At 49.3% G+C, this 22391-nt stretch overlaps 1 protein-coding gene and 1 non-coding gene across 2 annotated transcripts in view; both read right to left on the bottom strand.

The window, feature by feature from the left end:
- GALNT14 (polypeptide N-acetylgalactosaminyltransferase 14) overlaps positions 1-22391 on the bottom strand; it is a 215545-nt gene that overhangs the window by 59645 nt on the left and 133509 nt on the right. The window contains exon 2 of the mRNA XM_061432922.1: positions 17257-17426. Within this exon, the coding sequence (XP_061288906.1) occupies positions 17257-17426 (170 nt within the window). The remainder of the gene's footprint in view (positions 1-17256; positions 17427-22391) is intronic.
- On the bottom strand, positions 1947-2019 carry TRNAG-UCC (transfer RNA glycine (anticodon UCC)). The gene has a single exon. It is a non-coding gene; the product is annotated as a tRNA-Gly (tRNA).

The following is a 22391-nucleotide window of genomic DNA, read 5'->3' as shown; positions in this document are numbered from 1 at the left end:
CCAGCTGTCCCTACAGTGTACTCTGTGCCCTGCAGACTGTGTGGATCGCTGGGCTCACACGCCATCACCACCCCAAGTCGCACTTTCTACCGAGCTCTAGAACCCCACAGGGAGGGCCAGGTTGCCTGCCATTTCTGGGTAGCCACAGGAAGACCGGGATGCTGCCAACTGAGCTGCCACAGGAACATCCTGACAGAGGCTCCCTAACACCCAGATGGAGCCTGAAAAGGCAGGGGCAGGGTGACTTCAACGAGGCCCTGGGAGGCATGTGAACCTGTTTTTAAACAGAAAGCTATGGTTTGTCCCTCCAGTTTCCGAAGGTCCAGCACTCACTCCACAGACCAGATCAGGCATATAAAACAACTGGGTTCTCATCTCCACATGGGCCACTTGCCTGAACTCTAAGGTCACAAAGGCCAAGGGAACCAGGCATAAGATGGAAAGCAGGGGTGGAGGTAGTTTCCGGCAGAACACGGTCCCCAAGGGAGTAATGATCTAGATTCCCATGCAGCTGGTTGGGGCACAGCCTTCCCTTGCTCCCCACTTTCATCTCCGTCCCCCGTGTCCTCCACACGAGCCCAGAAGAGGCCCCACGGGGACCACATCTCCTCCCCATTCCCCTGCCTCCAACACTTCCCCAAAACTGATGTGTGTGACAAAGCAAGGACAAAAGAGGAAGAGCTTTTGGTCCAATGACTCTTCCAGAATGTCAGCTTCCTCTGCACCGAGACCAAGAACACCTACTCCATCCCCAGCTCAGTTCTATGCAAGAAAGTCCACTCTCAGCTAGGAGGAAAAGGAAGAGGACCTAAACCTATGAAACACCAAATCTGTGACTGGCCTCTAGGTTCCAACTTGGCTCTTCGGAAGAGAAAAACACAAGCAGTCTAAAAAGTACGACTGCTGTAAAACCAGAAATTCCTTTTAATCTCATTTCATGGGCAACACTGATACACTGTAAGGCATGAAATTTTTATTTCATGTCAATTTCACTGGGATTTCACATGCAGATTAATTTGTTCATCCACATAAACATATACTGCTCTGACTCCTTGCCTCCACAGCCACTCTCACTTAGTGTTATAGAAATCCCGCATCTCATGAAAGACACTTAAGATAACAGTGAGATCTGCAATTCCCTGACCCTGCCATATTTTGAATTGCTGAGCACATAATTAAATTCTAGTGTCCTAGGAGGAGAAGGCAATGGCATGCCACTCCAGTACTCTTGCCTGGAAAATCCCATGGACAGAGGAGCCTGGTAGGCTGCAGTCCATGGGGTTGCTGAGGGTCGGACACGACTGAGCGACTTCACTTTCACTTTTCACTCTCATGCATTGGAGAAGGAAATGGCAACCCACTCCAGTGTTCTTGCCTGGAGAATCCCAGGGACGGGGGAGCCTGATGGGCTGCAGTCTATGGGGTCGCACAGAGTCGGAAACGACTGAAGCGACTTAGCAGCGGCAGCGGCAGCAGTGTCCTGGGAAGGAGGTAAATGGGCATTTGTGGACGGAACCTCATGTCTTGCTTCTAAGGGACAGACTACAATTAAAGTGATGGGATGTCACTTTTGTGATCAGGTCACAAAAGACGGTGACTTTCCTCTTTTGGGCTAGTATGCTTTGCTGAAGCACGCTGCCATGATGGGGAGCCTCACATGGCAAGGAACTGAGAGTGGGCTTCTGGTCCATAGCCTGTGATGGAATGAATTCTGCCAACAACCATGTCAGTGAACTTGGAAGAGGGCCCCCAACCCGAAACGTGCCCCAAGATGTGCTTTGAGATACCTGCAGCCCCAGATAACACCTTGAACACTGCCTGTGAGAGACCCACCTAGGCCATGCCTGAATTCCTGAGCCACAGAAACTCTGAAATGATAAGCATTGTTTTTTTGTTTTTTTTTTGGCTGCACCTTATTATTTTTTTGGCAGCAAGTGGGATCTTATTTCCCTGACCAGGGATCGAACCCACGGACCCTGCAGTGGAAGTGCAGAGTCTTCACCACTGGACCACCAGGGAAATCCCAATAAACATTATTTTAAGGCACTAAATTTTGTGGTAATTTGTTATGTAGCAACAGACAATGAATATGGGTACCCTTAGCTCCTGAAAAACCAACTTCACCAGGGTTTCTCACTCCCTGCGGAGTCAAAGGTAAATCTCCTGGGGTACTTAGTGGAAGAGCTATGCAAAGGCATCACAATTCTCCCAGCATGGAACTCCAAAACCTCCACTGGACCCTCTGTTCATGCTCTGCTGGCATCAAGATGTTGTCAGGTATGGATTCCTAGGGCCCCAGTATAGAGAGGGAAGTTCTTAAGGGGTACCTGCGGGGGCTGTTCCAATATTCATAGTTCAGCTCTTTTGCTGTTGTTCAGTCGCTCAGTCGTGTCTGCGACCCCATGCACTGAAGCACACCAGGCTTCCCTGTCCTTTACCATCTCCTGGAGCTTGCTCAAACTGATATCCATTGAGTCAGTGATGCCATCCAACCATCTCATCCTCTGTCGTCCCCTTTTCCTCCTGCCTTCAATATTTCCCAGCATCAGAGTCTTTTCTAATGAGTTGGCTCTTGGCATCAGTTGGCCAATGTATTGCAGCTTCAGCATCAGTCCTCCCAATGAATATTCAGGATTGATTTCCTTTAGGATTGACTGGTTTGATCTCCTTGCAGACCAAAGGACTCTCAAGAGTCTTCTCCAGCACCACAATTCAAAAGCATTGATTCTTCAGTGCTCAGCTTTCTTTGTGGTCCAACTCTCACATCCATACATGGCTATTGGAAAAAATATAGCTTTGACTACATAGACCTTTGTCAGCAAAGCAATGTCTCTGCTTTTAAATATACTCTCTAGGTTTGTCATAGCGTTTCTTCCAAGGAGCAAGCATCTTTTAATTTCATGGCTGCAGTCTAATTTCAGGTCTTGAGGACTTCTTAATATGAATCACAATCCATGGAAAAACTGTTGCAGTGTCTCTCTTCTTACTTGTCCCATGGATGGTGCATAACTAGTAAGTACCCTTCCATGCACAGAGGTTAATGCATTTCCTACAATGATGTCAGAGGGCTTTAAGGTGTGATTCACTTGCAGAAGTTCAGTTAAGAAAGATTGACCTAGATGGCATCACAGACATCCCTCCATTCCATGAACACAAGGCCATTTGGCAGAGCACTTGTTCTCAGGGTGGGCCTATTTAGGCCAATAAAAACATTTCCTTGTACCAACCATCGCCTTGTTCTTGGTTGAATCTATCTGTCAGGCCAGTTCGAGGTCTGCAGTTCAATTCCTGCTCCTCAGAGGACCCTCTAGATTTCTTAGCCACCTACTTCCATTAGCATCAGGTGTATAAGAAAAATCTACATCTTGACAATTCTAGAGCACTTCCACTATCATTATTAACTGCAGGCTGTAGATCAGAATGGTGATCTCCTAAGTCAATTCTGCATTTTCCTGGTGATGTACTATAAGAATGCCCCAAAGGGTCTTTGCTGACAAACTGGGAAGCTAACTGGCGCAGGGAGTCACCAGGATGTAAAGGGCCACGTTGTCTGGAGGCCCCCAAAGGCTCAGTCTCTGCCTCTATTTTGCAGCCCAGAGTAGATGTAAGATCTTTCCCTCTTTGGCTCCATATAAACTCCGGGACTGCTGCCGTACTGGATGGGAAAGGACCGCAGAGCTCCTCTGGTGATCAGTTCCTACACTGTGAGCTGCTGGACTGTATTTCCAAGAGAAGTCTGTGCATGCTCTGTGAATAAAGTCTATAAGAGTTGGGACTTCTCTGGTGGTCCAGTGGTTAAGAATCTGTCTTCCACTCAAGGGATGTAGGTTCTATCCCTGGTCAGGGAACCAAGATCCCACATGTCTTTGGGCAGCTAAGCCCGTAAGCCACAACTACTGAACCTGTGCACTCTGGAGCCCACACTCCGCAAATAAAACCTGACACAGCCAAATAAATACATAAATATATTTTTAGAAAGTCTACAAGAGTCAGATAAGTTTGGTGCATGAGAAATACTGGAAAACTATTAGAATACTTTTTTGGTGATTCATCCTTGCACACTGAGACTTCCACTAGCCTCTATTAACCAAGCTTTGACCTTGCCCTATAATCCTTCACATATAACGGGAACTCTATATTTAAGGGATATACTGAACCACCTAACCTCCTACCACACAGAATTTTGTAGGACACAGATTTTAAAACACACTGCTTCCAGCTCTCTTTTTTTTAAGATGTGTAAACTGAGGCCCAGAACAGTGGGTGAATTGACCCGCAAAGATCACGCCTCTAGGTAGTGGCCAAGCTAAGATCTCCTAGTTCTTGTCTATTGAACTGACTGCTTCCTTAAAGCACTTAGGCTTGGTTGGGGGTGTTGTTGGGGGAGTCACGGGGTACTTTGAGATGGCTGACAGCAGCCCCAGTCCATACAGGGTTACTGGCCACTGCTTTCCAGTGGCCTTTATCAGCCTGTCCCCTTAAAACATTCCCACCAAACTCCCTATTATTTCTCTATGTCACTCAATCTACACTTGATCTTAGCCAAAAGGCCAAGAAGCGATCCATGTTGCTAAATCTAACAGAAACTTTTCAGTCTTTATCTTGCTTGTCGACTCTGTAGTAGTTAACATCAGGTCACACATATCATTAAATGTTTGGTTCTTTGCCCTTGGCTCTGGTGAAATCACCCTAGCATGGCTCTCCCCTTCTTAAGCTATTTCTTGGTTTGGTTTTCCTTTTCTTTCTCCCCTCTGAAATTCTGATGTTCCCCTCCAAAATTCTCTCCTAAGCCATCCTCTTCTCAATCTTCCTTTTCTTTAGATTATTTTACTTGTTTCTAAGCCTTCAATTTCCCATCTGTTTGCTAATGATCCCAACCCTAACCTTAACCTGATGAACATCTTCTTTTGAATGTCCCCACGTGATGACCTTTTCAGCTGCCCTCCGCCTCTCTCACCTTGTCCAAGTCTGCTGACCCTTCCATGTTTCCCAACTCACCACCTATCACGTGCCCAAACCCAAGAGAGATTCTCAAATCCTGCCTCCACCTCCCCGACATCCAATCTCACTAAACCTAGTCCTGTCAATCCTTCTTACTTATCTCCTGACCTGGCTGTTTCTCTCTATTCCCCTCATGTCTTTGCGGGATTATTGCAGCCACTTCCTAGCTGACTTTATCCCTAACCAATCTCTCCTGCATGCCGCAGCCAGAATGATCATTCCAAACTGTACATCTTTAACATGTTTCAACACTGCCCAAGTGCTCACAAAATAAAGTTGAAACTCCAAATCACCGCTTACCATCCTTGGTGACCCGGCACCACCTCTGACTCCTCCCGTCACATCCTCCAATTTTCAGCCACGTTCTGCCTGACCTGCTCTTTCTCCCTCTGGACCTCTGAAGGTGCTGCCCCCCGTCCCATGCGTCTGAAATGCATTCTCCTCTTTTCTCAGGCCTGGTTATTTTCTCCTCTTCTAATCCTGGCTTGGAAGGTACTTCCCCCAGAAGCCTTTCTTGACATCTAAGGCTTTTCTAATGTGCTCCCCTAGGACTCTGCACTCCCCCTACCAGTGCAGTTTATGATCAGGCATTGGGAACTACTTCTCTGTCTCCTCTGCTGATTGTTAGCTGCAGAGAAACCCAGGGCTCGTTTGTAGTTCTAACTTCAGTACCTGGCATGGTGACTAAACACAGTAGACATATATAATAAACATCTGAATAATGAGTGGGTGGATGAGTGGGGGAGGAAGCAGGTGAGGCTTTCATGGGGTCAAAGCCAGAGGAAAAAATGTCCCTTGCCAGGTGACAGGTTACACCAGCTCAAGGAAGTTGCAGAACTGCAAGTTGGGTGAGGTGCCAAGGTGAGTCATATAGAGGAGACCAAACAAGTCCCAAAACTGAGAATGGTACCATGTGGGGAAAACAGGGAGCCTCTCGCTCACACTGTCCAGGGAGACATCTGGGATAGTCATCTCGTGTCTGTGGAGGTTCTGAGGCATTCTGTGTTGCAGTGAAAATACTCAGCCGTGTTTAAAACACTGGGATGTTCCCCTTGTTCAATGAGTCCTGGGGATGAACAATGCTTCCTTACATGGGAGGGAAGAGACGAAATCCTATCCAGTAGGGCTGCCAGACGTTAGCTCGGATGCTCTCTTCTCCCAGACCTGCACTGTCCAATATGGTAGCCACCAGCCACATGCGGCTATTGAGCACTTGAGATAAATCAGAATGGAGATACACTGTAAGTGTGCAATACACACAAGATTTCCAACACTGATACCAAACATAAGATATCTCATCAGTAATTTTTTGACATTGATTATATGTCAAAATGATACCCATGAATGGTGGTAGTGCTGGTGGTTTAGTTGCTAAGTTGTATCTGACTCTCTGCAACCTCATGGACTGTAGACCTTCAGGCTCCTCTGTCCATGGGATTTTCCAGGCAAGAACACTGGAGAGGGTTGCCATTTTCTTCTCCAGGTGATTGGGTTAAAATAATATATATTATTAAAGCTAATTTCACTTAAAATTTTACTTTTTAAAATGTGACTATTAGAAAATTTTAAATTACCTACATGGCTTACATATATTTCTATTAGACACTATTGTCCTAGGTCATTACTAGAGCTTGTATATAATGCAAATTAAAATTTCAACATTAGTGTCAGACAATAGTTTCTAGATATTGGGTTCTTTCATGTGAGCAAAATAAAATTTTCAAAAATTATCAAGGCCATTATTAGGCTTGCACCATTTTCTTTTGCAGCAAAAATATATTTTAAAACTCTCAGCATCTAGCATCATTGTTATTTCATCAAAGAAAGGGTGTTTAAATACTCAAAAGGCCACAACCTCAGAATAATTAAAAGCACTATAAACTGTAAAATTAAATTTTGAGAAAATCTCCCTCAGCATCTCCTCCTTTCCCCAACTCTACAGATCAGATCTGCACAGATATATCAAATGGTATCTGAACATATAGTTCAAGCATTTGTTCCACTAAATAACAATGCACCTATGTCCACCCTGCACAGACAGTGTGGACACTAAACCCAGGAGACACGACATCACCACACTTGCTCTGGAACCAACATCAGCTCTGTTCTTGGTGCTGCTGATAGGAATGAGTTGGTATGGTTTTTCCAATCTCTAGCCCCAATTTGGGCTTCCCTGGTAACTCAGCTGGTAAAGAATCTGCCTGCAATGCAGGAAACCCTGGTTCAATTCGAGTCCAGAAGATCCCTTGGAGACGGGATAGGCTACGCACACCAGTATTCTTGGGCTTCCCTGATGGCTCAGATGGTAAAGAATCCACTCGCAATGCGGGAGACCTGAGTTCAATCCCTGAGTTGGGAAGATTCCCTGGAGGAGGGCATGGTAACCCACTCCAGTATTCTTGCCTGGAGAATCCCCATGGACAAAAGAGCCTGGCTGGCTACAGTCCATGGAGTTGCAAAGAGTGGGATGTGACTAAATGACTGAGCACCACACAGCACAGCCCCAGTTTATCTCCTCACGCACTACTGCCACCCAAGCAATCACGTGCTATCTGGGCTCAAGACACACACCTGGCCTGCAGAATGCGGACACCTCTGGTCGCATTTAGACCTCCTAGAAATGACCACGGCTCCACTCCGCACCACTGTGTTTTCCTAGACAACTAATTTTGGCCTTTTGTTGAGCAGCCCCTTTGAAGGGAGTGGAACACTGAGGTCTGGTGGAAACCACAGGGAAGTAGCCGCACCGTTTTCCCAAGAAGATCGGCTGTTCTTAGGAAGCTGCAAAGAGGCTTCTCTTGGGATGCTGCCAGGCCCCATGTCAGTTGGTACCAAGCACCACCCAGATGGTAACTGGGTGCCCGCATATGTGCATGTGTGTGCGCAGGGCAGCATGTTCTCAAAAGACAAGTGCAGAGTCTAGCCAGGACCCGGAAGTGTGGAGGTGGGCCAAGGCTTATTTTTGAAATGTTTCCTGAAAAAGATTCCTCAGTGTCTGAGACTAGGGCTTCTCCAAGTCTTATTTTAGTCCTGCTTGAATCACATTACACAGTAGTAATAATAGATAACAGCAACGGAACCCTATGTCTCAGGTATTCTTCCAAGAGCTTTAAATCTGCAAAATCATTCCCTGAGGAAGGTGCTCTGAGACCATCATAGAGAAGACTGTGAGGTCACAGTCAGTAAGCAGCCACATCTCGATGTCACACCAGATGGCCTGGCTCCCAACTCTGAGCTCTCATGCTCCACTAGAATGCCCCTTGATGATCAGCCAGCTCTCTCACTTGAAAACCTTTGGTTCATATTGACCTTTCTCTCTGTCTTTGTTCTTGAAGTCTGCACGCTGGAAGGTACTGGAAAGATGGAAAATCACAAGTCTGGCTGTCTAGAAGGAAGGATGTCCCCCCTTGATCTTTCTGAGCTATTTCCTGGTATTTATTAGACATTTCAGCTAAAGGATCAGAGAAGAGTCATTCCTTCCCTTTACCTGAAGGGGGAAATGTTCCTCTAACTGAAACAGCTGAGGTAAGATACCCTAGTGACTCCAGGGATGTGGTCAGACCCAGCACACTGAGATCTGGAATGATCTGCTTGAAGGCCAAGCATCTCTTATTCTCCAGGGAACTCACAGTGGTGGCCTTGTGGAAGGTCTGAGCTGAGGAGGTAAAAAGCCAAGACTTCTCATGCCTGCCCACACCCTTCTAGACGGTTGGTCCATCCCCAAGTTAGTCATGCACCAACTTTTACCTCCATCCCTTTATTCTCACTCCCCTGTGCCCAAGCCTGGCCCACCCCCATGGTCTGTGGGACTGCAACGGCCTTCTGACTGCACCTCATCTCATTCCTTCCCCCCAACCTTCCATATTAATCTTCCTAACATCCTGCTTCACATATCTAAGTCTCCCTACCTTTGGTAGTTATCTAAGCTAAACCTTGGCTGCATCCCAAAGCCCCCACCATTGTGTTAGCCCTGCCTGATAGTTCCCTCACCTGAGCCTTCTAGCCCTACTAACCCAGTCCACTCCTTCTTGGTCATAACCGCACCATGATCTCCACATGCCCCCCCATCCAGCCATCATCCTTTCTATAGATGCCTCTATTTGTGCAACGTTCAGCCTAGGTCAGTGCCTCCATTGCACTTTTCATGGGCTCCCTGGCCTCCCTCCCACTTCTGCACAGCTGTGCGATCTTCTCCATGGGTAGTGGCCATGTTTCTACTGCTTGATGTTCCCATGGGCCAGATTGTCAACTGACTGCAGTCACTTTCCTCCTCTCTAAACCCCGGATCATAGCAAAGTTGTTGTGAGGCTTAACTGAAAGAACATATATAAGGTGCCTACCACGTGTCAGGGGAATAGTTTGATCAATAAATGTTGGCTGATTATGGTCCTGGATTTATGTGCTAACACAGAGAATTCTTTGTTGAGTGAAGGTGGTTTTAAATTTCCCGTGATTTGATTTTCTCCCTCTGCTCTGAGGATTCATTCCCACGCCTGCACTTGCAAACCCTGATGCTTTCAGATCGTTTGAGAATGAATCCAGTGGGGTGTTCTTTGAATCCATCAGTCTTCAGTTGAGACTGATGAAGCATCTGAGTGCCAGGTACTCTGCAGGGCTCTGGAGGGGGGTGCAAAGATAAGCCAGCACGCCTGCCCAGGTCGTTCAAGGAGAGGAGAGGGAGAGCTTGAAACTGGGGTAACGGGTGCTGCTCAGAGGTGAGCATGGGAGTGGGAGGTGCTGCCCTACTTGGCCTGAGGGGGCACAGTGTCTCCCTGGAGTGGGGACCCCACCCACCCGGGTTCCTGAAAGGTGAGAGAGCATCCCAAGCAGAGAGGGCTGTGAAGATGAGAAGGTGAGAAGGCATGAACCCTCGTGCACAGTCAGGCAGCTGCAAGCCTGGGCCTGGCTGCGGTGGGCGTGGCTTCAGGGGCGGGGTGAGCTGGCAGCAGGGCAGGGCTTTGGATGGGGCTCCATGCATCCGCCTCTGGGATGCTGTCCATGGAGGAGGCGTGGAGGGTGGGCGGGTGTGGGACCACAGCCCAGTGGGAGGGCGGCTGGGGGCTGCTGCTGTCACCCAGGTAGAGGGGGCACCAATGAGCAGGGAGCAAAGTCAGAAGCCAAGAGCTATCCAGGAGGTGGACTCAACAAATCAAGGGTGGGCGAGGAGCGGGGGCACCAAAGGCTTGAGTTACAGGGCGGGCAGTGGGCTTGCCCTGAGACGGAGACATGAACGCAGCCTGGGTACTTGGTGTCTTGAGAGGCAGGCTCAGCAAGGCTTGCGGCGAGGGAAAAAAGGAAGTGTCTACTTAATGAATCAAGCAGGGACAGGGAGAAGCGGGAAAACCAGAGAACAGAGGTAACGATGCCTGATGGGCTGGCTTCAGGGTCACTGGGAGGGTGAGGTGAGCGCAGGAGGTGAGAGCTGTTGGATATAATCTGCTTCAGTCCAACGTAAGTGGCTCCTCTTACTGCGTCCAGGACACCCAGGACTCCGCAAGGGGCCTCTGCTGATTGTGCCCCTCGCCAGCCCAGATGGAAGCCCGGCTGCTACATGATTCCACAGGTCCCCCAGCAGAGCCCTTCTTCTGTCACATCACACATTCCTCAGTGAGTTTTCCTGGCACCCTGGGGCCCGGGGCTCATGTCACTTCATCCCACCGTCTGTCACCAGGACCACACGGGTGGCCTCCTTCCCACGGCTTCTCCCACCCACAGCTGTCATCTCCTCTCTGCTCTTTTCAGCTCTTGTCAAACACATTTTGTACTTCCTGGCCCCCAGCCCTGAAATCACTCCCTCTGCTGGCCTTGGCATCTATCCCTAGGATCTGAAAAGTGCAAATTTTACCAGACGCGGCATTGCGATTGCCTCATGGCTTGTTTCACGTTCTCATTTTCAAAGTAAGTCTGACATTCAGGCAAGTGAAGTGTTGGGTGCTGAGAGCCAAGGCTGAGGCAGGACGCTCTCTGCACAACTTCCCTGCCCCCGTCCCCTCCACCCCTGCCTACCTAGCTCTTGGAGAACACCGTGGGGGGCAGGTGCCAAGCCAGGACCTCTCCAAACTTACCCACGTCGCCCCTTTCTCCTGGTTTCAGTCACCCTCTCCCACCTCCTGGACCTGCTTTTGCCCACAGCTGCGAAGCAGTGAAAAGACCCCAGGGTCTGAGTGCTAATGCTGGTCCTCAGACTAATACCAGTTTGCTCATGACCACAGCTAACAGTCACCACATGCTTACGAGGGGTTAAAGACCAGGCTCTGCATTTGACATGGATGGATTTGCTTACCCCCACAGCAACCCTGGGTACCATTATTATTCCCATTTTAAAGATGAGGAAACTGAGGCTTAGGAGTTGAGTAACTCACACCAGGATCAGCTGGTAAGTGGCAAAGATGCTCTCTCTCCAAGTTCACATGGTGAGGAAACCTACCTGCCACTTAGCCAACCAGTAGCCTTGCCTGGGCCTCTGTTTCATCCACTGAGAAATCACAATGGCCCCTTCACCCAGAGGGTACTGAGGACATCAAGGGCAGGAGATGTGAGAGGGCTTAGGAAAGTCTCCTATAAATATAAGATGTGATTATCCTAATCTGAGGGACTCACCACAAGGTTCAGCCTTTCACTGAGAAATTGCGGCAGGTGTCCTGAGATCCCCTGGGCCTCATCGAGCCAGTCCTGCCAGCCTTGTTTCTCCCTGCATTAGGGGCATCACACCACAAGTGTTCTTCAAAGTGTTAGTGGGTAATGGTAACTGCACATGCCAGCATTCTGGGTCTTAAAGGGAAAGAAGCCACATGTTCCAACTTCCTATACTTAGACTGAAAAACGTGGGCAGGCCAGTTTGCAGTTTGCAGTCAAGTTGCCATCCACGTGACATGTCAACTCCAGGGGCAAACAGTTTTGTTGTCATTGTGTTTAAGACGTCCTGAGATGTTCAAATAAGTGCAAAGACTGTGTTAAACCAGCTTACATTTGGATCTCCAGTTGGGAGGGAGACTGGTAACCTCCACTGAGGGGAAGGCATGAGAGGGAGGGGGAGGTCATGCATGGCCAAAGGATGGTTCTACGGGTTCTGTGGGACCCTTGCCTCCTGTGTGTGAGAAAAAGGATTAATCCAGGGCTTTGAGGAGTAGGGAGGTGCTGCTAAGACAGAGGGAGCCCTGCATCTGGAAACTGCCTCCAACCTGAGCCACTTTCTAAGTCACTTCTGGCATGTACTGGCAGAGTATCTTCCACCAGCAGCAGAGCTAGAGATAACCTTATTCACAGTCTCTGAGCTACTTCTCACTTCTTGTGTGTGTGTGTGTGTTTGCACTCAGTTGTTCAGTCATATCCAACTCTTTGCAACCCCATGGACTGTAGCCCGCCAGGCTCCTCTGTCCATGGGATTTCCCAGGCAAGAATACTGGAGTGGGTTGCCACTTCCATCTCCAGGAGATCTTCCTGATCCAGGGATCAAACCCATGTCTCCTGCATCAACAGGCAGATTCACACTGCATCACCTGGGAAGCTCTCTTACTTCTTTTTTTTTTTTTTTCTTACTTCTTACAGGTGAAGAAACATACCCAGAGAGCTGAGGAGTTGGGAAGTAACTTAGACGAAACTCCACTCTTCTCATGCTCAGTCCAGCTGTTTCCCCCATTTTATCACGCTGCCCAGATACAGAACAAAATGCCAGAAACTAATCAGAAGAGGAGCAGATGACTGAGGACGGACTAAGAGCCAGGCTTTGTGTTTGGTTCCTGGGCAAAGGACATAGCAAGATGAACAGGGGAGGAGCAAGACCCTTGATCAAGTATGCAAGTAGCTAATATGCTTAGGAAGAGGTACTCCACTTCACTGATTAGCAGGGAAAGGCAGACTTAAACCACAGTGATACACTACTGCTCAGGCTCTAGAAAGGCTAACATGAAAGAGACAGACACTAGCAAACGACCGGCAACAAAGCTGCGGAGCCGCTGGAATTCTGGCATTGCCAGTGGGGTGGAAATGGTATGACCACTTCCTTAGATGTTTGACAATATCTAGAAAAGCTGCCAGGGACACACCCTACAGGAACCTATATGCCTGTTCGCCAGGAGATAAATAAAAGGTTACTCATAGGCGATCTATCAGAAGAATCTCACACTGGAAAAACCCTAAATAAGCATTAACAGTAGACTAGATATACAAATTGTAACACTTTCCTCCAAAGGAATACTATACAGCACGAGAATGAACAAACTGTCTCACAAAATGTGACTGGAATTCACACATCTCTCCCACTTCACCTCCGAGTAAACTCCGAGGTCTAAGACCCAACACCCTACCCTGAAGATGTCAGAGCCTCAGAGCCAAGATCCCACACTGCACTCCACCTCCTTGGGCAGGCTCCCAATTCAAACTGAGCTTGGTCTCTCCACCAGCAGGGGCTCTCAGAATATTGTGCTACCCAAGGATGTGTTGCCTAGGGCATCTCTCAGGGTTGCTACAATGATAAGATAGGGCCAGTGTGAAAGTGAAAGTGGTCCAATGTTTACTGAATTAACTATAAGGGAAATCTGTCTGAAACTCACAGAGCAGACCAGGATTGCGGGGAGGGGGTGAGGGAAGAGCCTACAGGGTCAGCAGGCAAGAGACATAGAACCAGAGTGGAAGGAATCCTGGCACAGAGACACCTGCTGTCTCAGCCTCTGTGGTGTTTCTTCCCCCGGACCCTGGTGAGAACCCCTTCCCGGCCCTGCAGGTGGTCCTCAGGGCAGCAGACATAATTCTCCTGCTGAGATTCCAGGCTGTTGGGAAACTCCTCCCACTATTCCCCTCAAAGCTCTTTGAAACTCTGAAGTGCTCTGGAATGAAGCGCTCTCAGAACTACTGTCACCAGGCTCACAAACTCCTGTGCTGAAAAATGGTGCACAGGAGTGGCCAGAATGCAGTGGATGGGCGAGCCTGTTTGCAAAGCTAAGTGTCTGTGATGGGTTTCCCCTCGCCTCCCTCCACCTTGATGTGGACTCACCAACTCTGTGCTGAGCTAGTGGAATCGCCTTGACTCTGAGGGAATATGAACATTTTTTATGCTTAGCCATTTCAACCACAAAGATTTTTATCCTATTACCACTAAGTGACGAGTACAAGGAGAGAAATTATGATCATCTTCGACAGCCATTCCAACTGAGTAAATACAAGGAAGGAGAAATGCAATCCTAGACAGGGCCACAGCCCCTTCATTTCCCAGGATGGAAAAGAGCAAAGGAAAAGTGTCTTCCCGGTGAGATGTATCGAAGTGTGGAATTTTCCCTCCAGGCAAGCAATGGGCATCCCACTGTTCGAACCATTTAGCACCGCACTGGACAGAGCCCAGGAGGATATGCCGAGGGGAACACTCAGACACAGCCTGGCCAGGGGGAGGTGAACTAACGAGGCTTCCCATCTCTCACCAACACCACCCCCCACCAGCCCATAGCTTCTGGGTGCATCCACCCTGCCACCTGCTCCCCTGCAATCAAAGCAACCCCATAATAATCATTGCCAGGCAACAGCAAAAATATACATGTGCTTTATCAAAATATTTTCCCCCTTCTCAAGGGGTATGCCTCACTTAATGGCTTCCTGTCTGCCAGACGTTTTATGTGCTACTTGGATGATGGCAAATCCAGCTGTTGTCACCAGAATGTGGTGATGGGTGGGAGCGCCAGGCCTGGGAAACAGGGACTATTTGCTGGACCAGTCAATGCCTTATAAATAGCGGAACTCCCCCGGGAAATCTTCTCAGACTCACCCCAGCTAGACACTGTCTCTTCCTCACGTTGAAATAGTTATTTATGGCACTCCACCCCCACCCCATCCCCAACACAGGCAGCCACATCTATTCACCCTTGTGACCACTAGAAATTAAGGCTCTCATCCACATTAACAGAACTATGGGCCTTAGGGGAAAATTTGGATGCTCTGATGAAGCACCCGTGTAGTCTTCACATGAGACCAAGGCGGGTGGGAGAGCAGAGTGTATGTATGTATTTATATATGAAAAAGAGAAGGTCAACCATGGAAGAACGAGCGCATCACAACTGTGCGGCACTCGGGGAGTGAGAAAGCTTCAAGGTTACCTGGTTCAAGCACAGATGAGAAGACAAACCTAAGACGGGGCAGGGATGGGTGGAAGGCCATTGCTGGTCACCTTGCTCAGCTCCTCTCACTGGGCTTGAATCGGGGATGAGGAGATGGAGCGGCAGCAAAGACATGACTGAAGACCCAAGACAGCAGCTTTCTGTCTCAAGATTGTGAAAATGTCAAGTGTTACATAAGGAGTGGGGTGGGCAGGGAGAGGTTGATAACCTCATAGGGTGAATGAATAGATTCACTGGAAACTGTAGTCACTCATTTCTAAACTATCCTCACCACCTACCCCATGGACCCTAAGACTCCCATAAACCCTGGAATGGGGAGTTCAAAACCTTCCCTAGTCTTATTTCTTACTCTTCAACTCAGTCATTCCAGGCTACAGGAAACCCCACTGCCTCCCATAAAATACCATGGACTCCATGGGAAAAAGAACCAAGAGAAAGATGGTGAGTCTGATCAATTTCACACAGAGGATCAAGCCCCCTGCCCCTCCGAGGCTTCTATCACATGATGCCCCAATATGACTAGTTTCTCAGGGGTTCCATCCCCCAGTGCATTGGCTTTTCAGCCAGCACAGCGGGCTGTTGGTGAAACCCTCACAGCCTTCCTCCTTTCTCCCCTCCTCACTCCACCTGTGCAACTGTGGATTCCTAGGCCATGCCCCCCAGTGCCCGCCCTCTCAGCAGCACCTGCTCTAATGCTCAGCTAATAGTTCTGGGTCTCAGGCACTGTCCTAAGGCATCCTATAACTCACAATGCAATTACTGTGGTAGTGAAATTGGAAGCAAATTTAATAAGCTCAGCCCCCTCCCCCATGCTGTTTCTTCACTCTTCTCTTTTCAGTAATGAGAATTCTTTAAGGGAAAAGGCCTTTTTCCCTTTAACGGAGGCTATTCTCCTGATTCCTTATCTGAAGCCCATGAGGATGGGAGGATATGGAGAAGGGGACTTCCTCTAGCTCCTTTTGTCCTGTTTACTCGTAAGGCAGATGGGAAGAGAGCAGTCAGTTGTCTTTCCAGGCTTACTCTCCCTTTCATCTGCTCAGCTAACATTTATTGAATTCCTATCACACATCACAGATTTCTCCCCCTAGAGGGCAACTGGTGTCATAACTAGTTGAACCTTAGTTGCAAGGCATGATGGGAAAAGGGAGAGGTTAAACTGTGTCTATGGAGTCGGGTCCCCAGGGTGGGCCAAGAGCTATAGTAGGAGCTTCTTGGTAAAGGTGATGCCAGTTGCCAACAGGATGGCAGCATATTGACCCTTGTGGTTAAAGAAACTGAGAGGAGGGGGCAGGAAGGAACCAGAGAAGCCAGAGGTCTCCAAACAAACTGAGACAAAGCCTGTCTCCTGGACAGAGGCAGAGGGGTGCAGAGTGTAGGCAAATAAGCATCTTTATTCCAGGGCCTACTGTCTACTCAAACCCAGGGCCTCTAAGCTGGACCCACCCACCAACCATGGACTTCATCTGATCCACAAAAGGAAGCCGCAGCGCCAGCTGATGCTCTGTGGTTTACAAATTTAAGCAGGCATCAGAATCACTGGCGGTGCATGCTGAGACACAGGTCACCAGGCCCCACCCCAGAGCACCTCACTCAGTAGTTTTGGGGGAAGCTTAGAATCTGCAGTTCTAACTGGCGATGTTGATCCTGGTCTCCTGGAGCACCTCAATCAGTAGTTATGGGGGGAAGCTTAGAACCTACAGTTCTAACTGGTGATGCTGATGCTGGTCTCCTGGTCTGGGAAACCACACTTTGAGAACTATCGTTCTAAGCCTTTGCTATTCAATGTGAGCCCTGGACCATCCGTCAGCAGAACCTGGGAGTCTGACAGGAATGCAGACTCTCAGGCCCCACCGCAGACCTGCTGAATCGGTGTGACAAGAACGTCAGATTATTTAAGTTCAAGAAACACTTACCTGCGGTGGCGATTCTCAATCCTGGCTGCTCACTGGCATCACTTGGGGAGCTTAGAAAAGAGATGCTTCAGCCGGTTGGAGGCTGGCATCAGCATTTTTTAAAAGTTCCCCAAGTAATTATTAGGAGATGCCTGGATTGAGAACCGCTGGGACTCCCACTCATGACTAACACTCCACACCCATTTTTCCAGCACTGAACTTACCCCTCATGACTGTGGGGAGGGGTCGGGAGGAAGTACCTGAAAAGACGAGTATCTGGGACCACCCGGTTGCTGGCGATCCGCTCACTCTCCCGCTGGTTGAAAGCATACAGCTTATAGGGATCGTCGCCAACACGCCACTTCTTGGCATTCAGATACCGCCGCTCATCAAACTGGTCCCATAGGTCATCCCAATCACCATCCGAAATCTATGGGACATGAAGGGGAAGTCGGTGAGGACGGCTCCGGGCCCTCTCAGCTCCCTCTGTCAGTGCCCAGAGACCAAGCATGTGCCAGCAAGGTTCAATGCAAAGATGGGGCAGATGTAGGACTTTAATAAAACCATCAGCAGTAATAATAAATGATGATGACGACAATGGCAGCTACCATTTAATGAGTGCTGTACTCATATACCAGGCGCTGGGTTAGGACCTATACACACTTATATCACGTAATTCTCATAATTTTAGGAAATGGATGTTGCTCATATTCCCAATACGCAGACAAGGAAGCCGTCTCAACAGCCCAAGCACCTTGCTCAAGATACCGCAATTTGGAAGCAACAGGGCTGGGACTTGGATTCTAGAATACTAACCCCAGAGGCCACCTCTCTGGGGTAATTTTAGACACGTGATGGAAAGTGCCGGCACAATGGCTGACACATAGTAGGTACACAATGACTGCCATTCCCTGCTCTGCCAAAGGGGGGCAGCAATGGAAAGCAAGTGATCCATCTATAACGGCGGGGGGGGGTGATACCTGCTGGACAGACACCTTGTGTGTTCCTTCCTTCCTCCAACCCAGGCTGCTGCTGCTGCTGCTGCTGCTAAGTCGCTTCAGTCGTGTCCGACTCTGTGCAACCCCACAGACAGCAGCCCACCAGGCTCTTCCGTCCCTGGGATTCTCCAGGCAAGAATACTGAAGTGGGTTGCCATTTCCTTCTCCAACGCATGCAGGCATGCTAAGTCGCTTTAGTCTTGTCTGATTCTAGGTGACCCTATGGACAGCAGCTAACCAGGCTCCTCTGTCCATGATTCTCTAGGCAAGAATACTGGAGTGGGTTGCCATTTCCTTCTGCAACCCAGGAATCTATAGCTATTTTTAAGAAGCCTCCAAGGGGGAGCAAGTAACAACCCTCATCATATGAGGAGACAGCACTTTAGAATGTGTAAAGCGATTTCTGCATTCATCATCTTGATTCATTCTCACCAAGACCCTCTGCAGGGTAGGGAAGACAAAGTTTCAGAAAGGTTACTGGCTTGTCTGAGGTCCCCCGGTGGATGGTGGCAGAGCAAGCCCAAGCAGAGCTCTGACTCTTGGACCCTCCAGCGCAGAGGAGGCAAGGAGATTCACACAGGGGGAGGCCGGTTCCTGCCCAGACCCCGGGCTGCCGCCTCTGTCCTGCCCACCCAGCTCTGCAGCCACCAGAGATTCCTCACAGCCAGTAGGGGGTCTGGGCTTCAGGGCCTCTGCAAGCTGGGTGCTTCCCTTGATAGTCACTGCCCAGTGGATGCTAGTACTGCCCCCACTAGGGGAGAGGCAGTCTGTATCAGCAAAGCTCAGACCTTTTAGGTTCAAGAAAGCCAAAAGAACACTGCATCTGGAAAAAACTATTGACCAGGCCCTGACCTGGACCATGAGGGCTGGAGCCCCGGGGCTGGCATAGTCACCAAGGATGAGATGTTCATTCATGTGTTACTGACCCTTGGCCCTGTGCAAGTATCTGAAGCTGCCTGGGTACCACCCATCCCATCACTACCAGGATGCCCTTCTGTCCTCCAGGCACCTAACAGGAGAGCCCAGGGCAGGCACCGCAGACATCAGTGCAGGCACTCAGCCCACACTTGGCAGGTAAGGGGGGGGCCACTCGTGCCCACATGCACATTCATCTCAGGCACCCCTCCAGCTTATCAGGTAATTGATCTCTCCCTTTCACACTCTCTCTGTTATCTTCTTTTGAAACAGCATTCTCCTGCTAATAGCACAAAATGAAGCATTGGAAACCAGTGATTTTTATCCAATAATTGATTTTATTAATGTCCTGTGATATTGCTGCTACATGGGGACACTGAGCGGGGGAGTTGAAACCCCAGCCTGGGCTGTGCCAGGCCATAGCCTGACAGCTGTCATCTGTGCTTGGAACATGACCTCAGGGCTACCCTGACATCCCACTCTTGCAGGAAGGGCCATGCAGCTGGCTCATGCCCAACTGAATTTACTGCAAATCTCAAAAAATAATTTGTGGGCTCCTACAGTGCAGAAAGTGAAGAGGCTAAAAAGCCTCTTGATGAAAGTGAAAGAGGAGAGTGAAAAAGTTGGCTTAAAGCTCAACATTCAGAAAACTAAGATCATGGCATCCGGTCCCATCACTTCATGGGAAATAGATGGGGGAACAGTGGAAACAGTGTCAGACTTTATTTTTGGGGCTCCAAAATCACTGCAGATGGTGATTGCAGCCATGAAATTAAAAGACGCTTACTCCTTGGAAGAAAAGTTATGACCAACCTAGAGAGCATATTCAAAAGCAGAGACATTACTTTGCCAACAAAGGTCTGCCTAGTCAAGGCTATGGATTTTCCAGTAGTCATGTATGGATGCGAGCATTGGACTTTGAAGAAGGCTGAGCACCGAAGATTTGATGCTTTTGAACTGTGGTATTGGAGAAGACTCTTGAGAGTCCCTTGGACTGCAAGGAGATCCAACCAGTCCATTCTAGAGGAGATCAACCCTGGCTGTTCTTTGGAAGGAATGATGCTGAAGCTTAAACTCCAGTACTTTGGCCACCTCATGCGAAGAGTTGACTCATTGGAAAAGACTCTGATGCTGGGAGGGATTAGGGGCAGGAGGAGAAGGCGACAACAGAGGATGAGATGGCTGGATGGCATCACCGACTCGATGGACGTGAGTTTGAGTGAACTCCGGGAGTTGGTGATGGTCAAGGAGGCCTGGTGTGCTGCGATTCATGGGGTTGCAAAGAGTCGGACGCGACTGAGCGACTGAACTGAACTGACAATGCAGTGTGCCAGGGAGGAGGAAATGCAGAGACAACAGGCCCCTGCCCTCCAGCGGGTTGCAACGTTGCATGAAGATGTCTATAACAGAGGAGGGATAGGAATAGGAACAGCCTCCCAGAAGAAACATCAAATGAGTTAGGGCTTGAAGGATGAGCTTGGATTTTGCTTTACTGAAGGGGAGATGGGAAGGGAAGTGTGTGCAGTGAAAATCCAGATAAGAGACACGACAGCTTAGAGCCAACGGGGAATGGCTAGCTCAGGATTGGGGAAGTCAGAGCTGAGAATGCAAAGAGAGCATGAGTGAAAGAACATTCTGGAACACAGATGGTCCTGTATGAAGCAGGTCAGGGGAAAGTGTCTGGCTACATGTTTAGGAGGGAGGGGAGGGAAGAGAGCTCTGCAAGGAGACCAGCTGAGAGGTGACCTTAGCCCTTGAGCCTGGTGAGAAGGGAAGCCTGCTGGGGTCCAGGTGGATGGTTCTACCCATTGGCTGGAGAAGCTGGTGGTGAGGCAGGCTCTTTGGGGAGGCACGGGGGCTGGAGAAATGACACTTGACCTGCAGAAACAGCACTCAACCAACCTTGGCTTCATCCCCACACCCACTCTCTACTCACACCAGACCAGGCTCAAGGCCAAGAGGGCACAAGGCCGGGGGTGTTGCTCAGCAACTGCCACCCTAGGGCAGCTAAGCACCCTTGGAATCCTTGGAGATGGCGCCATGAGAACTGAGCTGGCTTCCAGAAATCCTAGAACCAGAGCAGCAGCCAGGCTGGCAAGAGAAACTGTCTGAACAGTCAGTCAAGGTGGCCTTGCAGGGGACCACTCCCTCAGATAGTCACGGGCATGGAGCGGGTTCACACTTCCCTGCACTGGATCCACTGTGGGGATCTCCCTGTCCTGGGAGCTTGGTATTCCTATAGTGAAGCCTGGATGCATTAAGTAATGGTGAAGCTGTGTTTAAGACAATGCTACCAGTTGAGTAGCAATTTCTGTTTTACAAAATACCTTGCAGGTGCATGGCAGAATCCCCCATTTGGATGAGGTGGGGTCGGCTTAGAGAGGTAAGATGGCTCATCCATTCTTGACAGCTGGTAAGTGAAGGGACCCCCGACAGAGTCTCCTCAGAGCGTCCCAGCATCATGGACAGAACAAAGGTTGTCCTCTCTACTGAGGGTGAGTGAGCAGAGAAAGACCCCCTCTGAGGAGTAGGGTGGAAGACATGCCCAGGGGAAGGACCCCAGCCCCTCTTGCCCTACTTGTCCTCGGAATAGAGTGACCACAGTCCTCCAAGGACTTCTGAAGGGGCAGTGACGTCATAGGCCTGTTTTGGGGCTGATTTCCAAGCTCTTCAATCCATAAGTCCCATGTCTGGTGTCTAAGGGCCCAGAGCATGTACATTGTACCCATGCATTGGGCTCCTTGGTTCCTGGGCTCATGTGAATGCCCAGAAAGCTTCTGAACACGCATTTTCACCTTAACAAGTCTTCCCAGCCCAGGAAGTAGAATGCTGCTGCTCCAAACAAGGACACAGGAGCCCCCAGAGGGCCCACCCCAGAACTGCACCCACTCCCACGCGGCTCCCCCCAGGCTGCCCTCACTCGACTTTCTGACCAAAATTTATTCAGTCCAGAGTGGGCGTGTTTCCAAAGAGGGGTATAAAGCCACAAACAGAAACAAAGATCATCTTTTAAACAGAAAATTTCTGACTAAGCCAGCCAACCCCCTGGCCAAGACCAGTGCTTAAATAACTTGGCACCAAAATCAAAAGCTCAAAAGCACATCTGTTAAGCTGCTTCATGTCTTTCCTCCCACCAGGCTTCTGTGAGAAATCTGGAACCCCTTCCCTCCATCCTTCCCTGGCCTATTTTCTCTCGCTCTGTTTTCCAGCTGATTATCTGGCTCAGGAATCACGGGGGTAGCCTTCCCTTCTGTTAGGTTCTGAGGCTGCCTCTCTGTTCCACTAATGGTTTTGTCTCCTTCCCCTTGTTCCTGCAGCTTGGCACTTTTAGTTTTCTCTTATTGCTCTAATTCTCTTCTTCTTCAAATGGGAAAATCTCTAGCCCTTGCTAAGGCTTCCATCCTACTCTGAACTGCACCTGATCCTCAAGGAACATCTCAGAGTCACCCTGTAACAGCTAACGCCTTGAGGGGCATCCACCA

This window comes from Bos javanicus, chromosome 11, assembly GCF_032452875.1.
Source record: "Bos javanicus breed banteng chromosome 11, ARS-OSU_banteng_1.0, whole genome shotgun sequence".
In the NCBI taxonomy this organism is placed as follows: Eukaryota; Metazoa; Chordata; class Mammalia; order Artiodactyla; family Bovidae; genus Bos; species Bos javanicus.
Note: the sequence above shows the minus strand (reverse complement) of the source record. Positions and strands in the feature narration are given on the sequence as shown.